This window comes from Piliocolobus tephrosceles, chromosome 17 (genome assembly GCF_002776525.5).
Source record: "Piliocolobus tephrosceles isolate RC106 chromosome 17, ASM277652v3, whole genome shotgun sequence".
In the NCBI taxonomy this organism is placed as follows: domain Eukaryota; kingdom Metazoa; phylum Chordata; class Mammalia; order Primates; family Cercopithecidae; genus Piliocolobus; species Piliocolobus tephrosceles.
The window spans coordinates 30,621,811-30,630,161 of record NC_045450.1 but is presented as its reverse complement, the minus strand read 5'-3'; the positions used below and the strand labels follow the sequence as shown (position 1 = coordinate 30,630,161).

The 8,351-nt window shown below is 42.7% G+C and overlaps 1 protein-coding gene across 2 annotated transcripts in view; it reads left to right on the top strand.

Annotated features, from left to right (window-relative positions):
- Positions 1-6: 6 nt before the first annotated feature.
- SHCBP1 (SHC binding and spindle associated 1) overlaps positions 7-8,351 on the top strand; it is a 40,177-nt gene continuing 31,832 nt past the window's right edge. Inside the window, exons 1-4 of one of the 2 annotated variants that reach the window (XM_026448642.1) lie at positions 7-157; positions 2,978-3,145; positions 3,623-3,738; positions 5,212-5,420. In XM_026448642.1, the coding sequence (XP_026304427.1) occupies positions 55-157; positions 2,978-3,145; positions 3,623-3,738; positions 5,212-5,420 (596 nt within the window). In that variant the 5' untranslated portion in view covers positions 7-54. The remainder of the gene's footprint in view (positions 158-2,977; positions 3,146-3,622; positions 3,739-5,211; positions 5,421-8,351) is intronic. The other variant, XM_026448643.1, reaches the window with a different exon arrangement.

Below are 8,351 nucleotides of genomic sequence, written 5' to 3'. Positions count from 1 at the left end.
GCAGAGCCTGCGTCATCACGTCATTGCCTGGGCGACGGTCCGCGGAAATTTGAAATGGCTGACGGATCGCTGACTTGCGGCGGTCTGGAGGCGGTGGCCATGTCGCCGGAGCGCACGGGCTGGGCGGCCGAGCAGGAGCCGGCGTCTTTGGAGAAAGGTGAGCTCTCCATGCCGGGCCCGAGGTGCCGCCTCTGAGCGGAAGCCTGGGGCGCCCTCGGAGGGCGCCTGGGTCGCGGGCCTTCCGGACCCGTCTGTCCAGGGTGGCGGGAACGGCGGCGCGCGGCCGGGACCCAGTGATCTGACGTCAAAGTCGGGCGGTACCGGGGGGTGAGGGACTCCCTCTCTTCCCTCTCCCCATCTCCCCCTGTCTCTGCATTCTCTGGCCTCAGCCCGCCCCGAGATTGGAGGGAGCTGGATTGGTCTAGGAATTCCTAATCCAGATGGGTTTTGCGGAAACTGTGCGTTTACCGTTGCTCAAGGGATCATCTTTTTCATCTGCATCTCAAAGGAGATCACGAACCACACTTCCCTTTTCCAAAGAAGAGGAAAGCTTGAACCCTTGGTCTGCATGGCTGTCCTGTCCACGGAGGGTAGTGACGTGTCCAAAGTGAGGAGCGCCAACTTGGGCCAGAGTGCAGAAATAGAGCCGGGGTCTCCTAGTTCTCTGCCCTTTCTTCCTCCTCATAGAGTTTCGTTACTTTTATTTTTTTCTGGTATTTTAAGCTGGTTCACTTTTTTACGTTAACACTTTCCGTTGTATTGTGTAGCAGAGTCCCAACAAAGTGAGAAAACAGAAGTGTGACAATTTCACTGTTAACCCACCTCTCCAAGTGGCAAAAGTCACTTGGCTTCAGTTTTCCCATCTGGAAGACTAAGCCAGTGGTTGTACTTGTGGTGAAGAGGAAGTGAATAAAGTTTTTAAAGTGGTTGCAAAAATAAATACTGCATGACATGTCTTATATGGGGAATCTAAAAAAGAGGAAGTTTCAGAAAGAGAGTAGAGTGGTAGTTGCCAGTGGGTGGGGAGAATGGGGAGATGCTGGTTAAAGGGTCCAAAGTTTCAGTTATGCCTCATGAATAGTTCTGGGGATTTGATGTACATACAGCATGGTGACTATAGTTAATAATACTGTATTATTATTACAGTATTAATAGACAATGACGTGATGATGCAATGACGACGCAAATTTTGTACTTGAAATTTGCTAACAGAGTAGATCATAAGTGTTCACACCACACACACACAAAAGGTAATTATGCGAGGTGGTGGAAATATTAATTCACTTTACTGTGGTAATCATAATGTAAAGGTATATCAAAACATCATGTTACACACTTTATTTTTTATTTTATTTTTTTGAGGCAGAGTCTCACTCTGTTGCCCAGGCTGGAGTGCAGTGGCACACAATCTCAGCTCACTGCAACCTCCGCCTCCCGGGTTCAAGTGATTCTCCTGCCTCAGCCTCCCGAGTAGCTGGGATTACAGGCGCTCGCCACCACACCTGGCTAATTTTTGTATTTTTAGTAGGGACGGGGTTTCACCATGTTTCACCATGTTGGCCAGGCTGGTCTCGAGCTCCTGACCTCAGGTGATCCGCCCACCTCGGCCTCCCAAAGTGCTGGGATTACAGGCGTGAGCCACCGCGCCTGGCCATCATGTTATACACTTTAAATGCATATAACTTCTTTATGTTAATTATACCTCCATAAAGCTATAAAGAATGGTGCTGGAAAAAAAAGAATGGTGCTGAAGTACTACTGTTTCTTTAGTAAACATACATTATGTAATAGGCACTGTTGTAAATTATTAACAAATAATCTTAATTGAAGTAGGTGTACTATTTTTATCTTTCCTTTATAGACGAGGAAACTGAGGCACAGAGTGATTGTCACATAACCAGTGAGGTACTGATGCCTTCTAAGGCTCATGTGCATCAGTGTTTGTGAGCAGTAGACCCTTGAGTACACTTTGGTCATCTGTGGGTCAAGTACTTCTGGTGGCCTGAACAGGGACAAAGAAATGGAAGGAAGGAGGAAAGGGAAGGAGAAAATCAAGGGGAAGGGAGAAAAAGGGTATCTGCTAACAGCTCAGTTACCTTCCCTGAAACCACTTCTGGAAACTACTCTACATTCCAAATGCTACCCTTTTTAGCATTGCTTATTTAGTAGTTGTTTCATTTATTAAAAACATCTTATTACACAGAATTAGATATGCCACTGGCTGAATCATAGCTTATGAAACATTATATACAGCCCAAACCTAATGTGATTTGCATTTTCCGATCTTTTCCTTAGACAGAGTCATTGAAATCAGTGAGGAGGAACCTAATAACCTTACTGAATTAAACCTTATGGATTATTAAGACTCTCTCATCCCTGTTTATTGAGGGGTGATTGACAGACTGATATTGTAGGAAATAAAGGGAGGGTTTAACCCATCTGAGAGGAAGTCAGCTCCCTTTCTTAAAGGAGCTTTATGGAATTGTTTTGGAAATAAATAACTGAGATACTTGATTATTATAACGTGCTAACTGCAGTATAAATCACAGGCTGTATGCTTTGCTGTAGTCACAGAGACTCAGGAGGCTGAGGCAGGAGGGTAGCTTGAGCCCAGGAATCTGAGGTTGTGGTGAGCTACGATTGCACCACTGCACTCCAGCCTACGTGACAGAGTGAGACCGTTTCTAAAACAAAAACAAAAACAAACAGCCTTCTGCTTCCCTGCAAAACCTCACAGAACAACAACAAAAATCTAACTTTGAAAGATCTTAAATTCTTATTGTTTTGAAGTAGAATTTGCATTTTGAAATCTTTTTAAGTTTGGAAAACTAGTTTCTTCTGACAGTGGTAGAGGTAAGTAGACCATTCATATTCAAATTCTTGTTTGTATTTTGTTTGGGATTTCTATGCAAGGATATGAAAATAGAAGCATTCAATAAGACACTGGAGCTTGCTTATTTTTGCTTTTTTTTTTTAGGTTTGTTCCAAGATGAAGATTCATGCAGTGATTGTAGCTACCATGATAAACCAGGTTCTAGTTTACAAAGTTTTATGCCTGAAGGAAAAACCTTTTTCCCAGAAATTTTCCAAACAAATCAACTTTTGTTCTATGAGCGATTCAGAGCCTATCAAGATTACATTTTAGGTGAGTAGGTTTTTTGCTTTTTTTTTTTTTTTTTGAGATGGAGTTTTGCTCTTGTTGCCCAGACTGGAATGCAATGGTGTGATCTTGGCTCACTGCAACCTCCGCCTCCCTGGTTCAAGCGATTCTCCTGCCTCAGCCTCCCTAGTATCTGGGATTACAGGCATGCGCCATGACACCCAGATAATTTTGTATTTTTACTAGAGATGGGGTTTCTCCATGTTGGTCTGGCTGGTATTGAACTCCCAACCTCAGGTGATCCACCTGCCTTGGCCTCCCAAAGTGCTGGGATTACAGGCATGAGCCACCATGCCTGGCTGGTTTTTTCCATCTTTTATCTTTTTAGTTTACAAGTAGATTATTTGTTTCAGTCCCTCAGATTGCCAGTTATTGTTTCTGAGAAAGTGGATTTAAATGGATTTATTAACTTCCCTCTGCTTTATGTATTCTCAATTCTTCTTGTGTTTAATTTGTTTGTAGCTGACTGCAAGGCCTCTGAGGTACAGGAATTCACAGCTGAGTTCTTGGAGAAGGTCCTTGAGCCATCTGGATGGCGGGCAGTGTGGCACACTAACGTGTTCAAGGTACTGGTTGAGGTAAGGTTAATTTTGTTTTTAAGACCTTTGTCTGTAGCTATAAGCACTTTACTTCAGACTGTTATAGCCTAAGTGCTTATTTTTAATTAAAGTTTATGAGCTGATTCAAATAGCATGTGTTTCACATCTAATTGCCATGTTGCAGGAAGTATTCTGCAAATTTTAAAGGCAACTGAGGAGTTGTTACCAGGGAATTAAACTGGTTTAAATTAATTAAAAGAAGGTATTTGAGATCACTTAAAAAATTAGGCCTAATTATGAAGTTAATGGTTTCAAAAAAGTTTTTAACTTCTTAATTGTAATTTGTTAAGCAGCTCAAACCTAAGAGGCATTTTTATTTATTTATTTATTTTGAGATGGAGTCTCACTCTGTTGCTTAGGCTGGAGTGCAGTGGCGTGATCTTGGCTCACTGTAACCTCCGCTAAGCGGCATTTTAAAACTAGCCCATTTTTTGCATAGCAAATTTGTTTATATGTGGTTAATCTCTTGACAGTGTGTCCCATTGCAGAATGTAAAAACAATCTTATTTTTCACCTGACTAGGCCTTTTACATTACATTTGCATTCTAATTACAGCTTTGAATTTTTCTCAGTGTTTGTTAACTGACCACAAAAAGCCCTAGTAACCTAAAATGTCAAACCAGGGTATGTGAATACAAGTTGTTGCTGTAGCTCCCTTAGAAAATGGCATCACATACTGCAGTGATTATGTATAAGGCAGTGGATTGCAGCTATTGCTTGTGAGTTTTAAAATTTTGGATTATGCTGATATTTTTTGGTTGAAGTTCAGGCCTATTCATTTGGTTATGGTAGGCCCCCCTGCCAGTCAGTTCTCTGAAAACAAAGTCATTGTTTCAAAACAGAAGCATGCCATTTCTCTGCTTAAAACTCCTAATGTGTTGTCTTTACCAAGGGCTTAGTATTGGCTTTATGGCTTCTCATTGTATAGAAAACACGTAAAATCCAAGCTCCTTCAGATGTCCTTCATGTCCTTGTCTTGTTGCCTCTCTCTCTCTCACCTCATGTCTTGCTGCTCCACTGCACACCACCCCCCTCCTCCGTTTCCTCCCTTTCGCTCCAGCAAGAAGGACTGTCTTCCTGCTCCTTCAGCTGGCAGGCCTGTCTCTGGCACAGGCCTTTTGCGCTTTCCCTGCTCTTCAGGTGCCACTTCCTTCTCATCCTCCTCAGCTTGGCTCAGAGCTGATTTCCTTGGCCATCTCAGCAGAACTACATCTCCACCCCTGCTAGTTATTCTCTATCACCTACTCATTATCATTGTGTTTATTGATCTTCCTCATTACAGTGTAAGCTCCATGAGGGTAAGAGCCAGCCTGTCTTGTTCATCCTTTGTATTATGGGTAAAGGCTCCCCACCCACGTTGCATGCTTTTAAAAAAATCAGGTTGTCGGTAGTCTTATAGGTGTATCTTAATTTTGATTTCCATGTGTTAAGTCTCATTATTTTAAATTTCAGGCCACAGATGTGGACTTTGCAGCCTTGAAGGCAGTGGTGAGGCTTGCTGAACCATACCTCTGTGACTCTCAAGTGAGCACTTTTACCATGGAGTGCATGAAGGAGCTCCTTGATCTGAAGGAACATCGGTTGCCCCTGCAGGAGCTCTGGGTGGTGTTTGATGATTCGGGAGTGTTTGACCAGACAGCCCTTGCAATTGAGCATGTCAGGTAGGAAAAGAAGTTGAGAAAAATAACCTTGTGGCCAGAAACTTTGGATGAAATGAAGTAATTTGGTCTGTGTTAGACCCAGATTTAAAACTCAACTGTAAACTTGGTCATTGCAGTATTTAAAAATATCCAAAGATTGGATAATCTTTTTTAAATTAAAAAAAATTAATGTCTTAAATCATTTTTTTCTATTTTTAATTTTGAGACAGAGTCTTGCTCTGTTGTCTAGGCTGGAGTGCGTTGGCATGATCTCGGCTCACTGCAACCTCCACCTCCTGGGTTCGAGTGATTCTCCTGCCTCAGCCTTCTGAGTAGCTGGGATTACAGGCATCCACCACCATGCCCGGCTAAATTTTGTACTTCTAGTAGAGATGAGGTTTCACCATGTTGGCCAGGTTGATCTCAAACTCTTGACCTCAGGTGATCCACCTGCCTTTACCACCCAAAGTGCTGGGATTACAGGCGTGACCCACCATGCACCTGGCCTAAAAACGTTTTAAGTCATTTTATGATAATTTCAAACTAATAGAAAAGCTGACAAAACTAGGATAGTTGACTCTTGAATGATGCGGGGGTTAGGGGTGCCTATCTCCTCCGACCCCTACACAGTCAAATATCTGAGTATAACATTTGAGTAATATATAACGACCATAATGTAAATAATATTGCTTGGTGTTTTGTAGTATAAAAAGTACTTTCCATTTTCTATACCATTAGTAAGTTAGCCTAGTTTTGCTGAGCTTAACTCGAATGCTCTGCAAAGAAGCAGAATGTTTCAGGCCCTGCTGCCAACATCTTACGGACAGTTTCTAATTGTATGCAAGAACATTTAACCCTAGATGTTCAGTATTGGGCCAAGCAGAGTGAATCTAAAGAACCGGTTTCTGTCCAGAACCCAAATAACTCCCTTCTATTTTTCTCATTAAAAAAAAAAATCTGTCAATTGAAACATTTGAAGATAAAGAGATAACTGATAAGTTTAGGAAATTAGGAATCAGAGAGCTAATCTCTATTGGCATAGAAGTTGGTAGAAAAATAAGTATCTGGCATGTTATTTGGTAGTATTATTTGAAGAGGAGCCTGGTTAAATGTACACTGCATTTTGAGGGCTGAGATTTGGGTCAGTGCCCAGAGAAGGTCAAATTATGAGGGATTTCATTCGTTCATTGATTCAATACATATTTGAGTGCCAGGTCTTTAGTCAAGGGTGGAGTAGGTCTGGTGCATGAGACACACCATCATCAGGGAGCTGTCAGTCTAAAGGTGGGAGATGAGCCTTGATGAGATAATCACGCACAGATGTCTGCATGATTGGAAATAGCAGTCAGTGCTGTGAAGAATTACAGAGTGTCCTAAGATTAGGTAAAGTTGCTGTTCTAGGGTTATTTCCTGGAATAATGACATTTGAACTTGGGTTAGCTGGGTGAAAGGGGAGGCAGGGGTGGGGAAGGGAAAAGATTTAGGAGCTCAGTGTATTTAAGGAGCTGAAAGGCCAGCATGGCTGAAACACAGACAGTGCTGGGAGAGACTTAGAAAACGAGATTAGAGAGGTTGGCAGGGGCCAGACAGTGTGGGGCTTTGTTAGCTGGTTAGTCATTTTTGTCTTTAAGAGCAGTGGGAAGCCACTGAAGGATTTTTATTCTTGGGCAAATATGACTAGTTTTGTGTTTTGTGTTTTTATTTTTTTGGAAACAGGGTCTTATTCTGTTGCCCAGGCTGTAGTGCAGTGGTGCAGTTATGGTTCAATGCAGGCTCGAACTGCAGGGCTCAAGTCATCCTCTTGCCTCAGCCTCTGGATCAGCTGGGATTACAGGCAAGTGCCACCACTGCCCAGCTAATTTTTTGACACAATTTTTCCGTAGCGATGGGGGTCTTGTTGTGTTGCCCAAGCTGGTCTTGAACTCCTGGGCGCAAGCAATCCTCCCACCTCAGTCCCCTAAAGTGCTGCTTTGTGTTTTCAAGGGTCCATTGTGGCTTCTGTGTAGAAAAATGGTGGGAGATGGAATTGGGAGTCCGGTTAAGAGGCAAGAGAGAGGACTAGAGTGGGGATATGGAGAGGACAGATGGAGGCTTACTGAGAAAGAATGACTGGGACTTGGTCGAGTGAATATCAGAGATGAGAAGATGTGAATGAAGTGAGAGAAGTCAAGGCTGACTTACATGTTTCTGGCTTGAAAGAATCAACACTGGGGGAGGTGCAGGTGGGAATGATGTGTAAATGCTTGGCATGGTACTGGTGAGGATGACATTGGAGCCGAGTCATGGAATAGAACTGTAAGTTTATCATGTGGAAAAGGCGGAAGGCACTTCTGGCAGCTTGACTAACAAGTTACATGGAGGTTTGAAAGAGCTTGTGAAATTGAGAGTTTATGTACAACAGCTCTGAGGCAGGAGAGGTGCAATAGGGCCAGATTATGAATCTATTTATAGTACCACATTCAGGACTTCTTTTTGAGGGCTAAAAGGGAGCCAGCAGAGGTTTTTTTAGTTGAGTAGAGGCATGCTTAAGTTCATTACAAAAAAAAAAAAAAAAAAAGACTCCACTAGAGGATGAAGGGACTAATAGCCCAATCTACAGTAATTAGGAGATGGCTGGTTTCATTTTCAGTGCTTCCTTTTCACAACAGAACTTCTTGAAAGGGTTATATATAATCACAGTCTGTACTTGCTGGCATCCTAGTAACATTTCTACCCTGACCTCATCTCTGAAATTGTGCTCAAAGACTTCTATGTTCTTGTATTCAGTCGACATTTCACTGATCTCATCTTGCCTCTGATCTCATCTTGCTTGACCTCTTGACATTCTAGGTATTTGATCATTCCCATCTTCTTAACACACTCTCTTCTCAGCTTTTGGGACACCACTGTTCAGCTGGTGTCTTACTGGCTTGCTGTCTTACGTCATCTTGGCCAGCTTTTCCTCTCATGCTC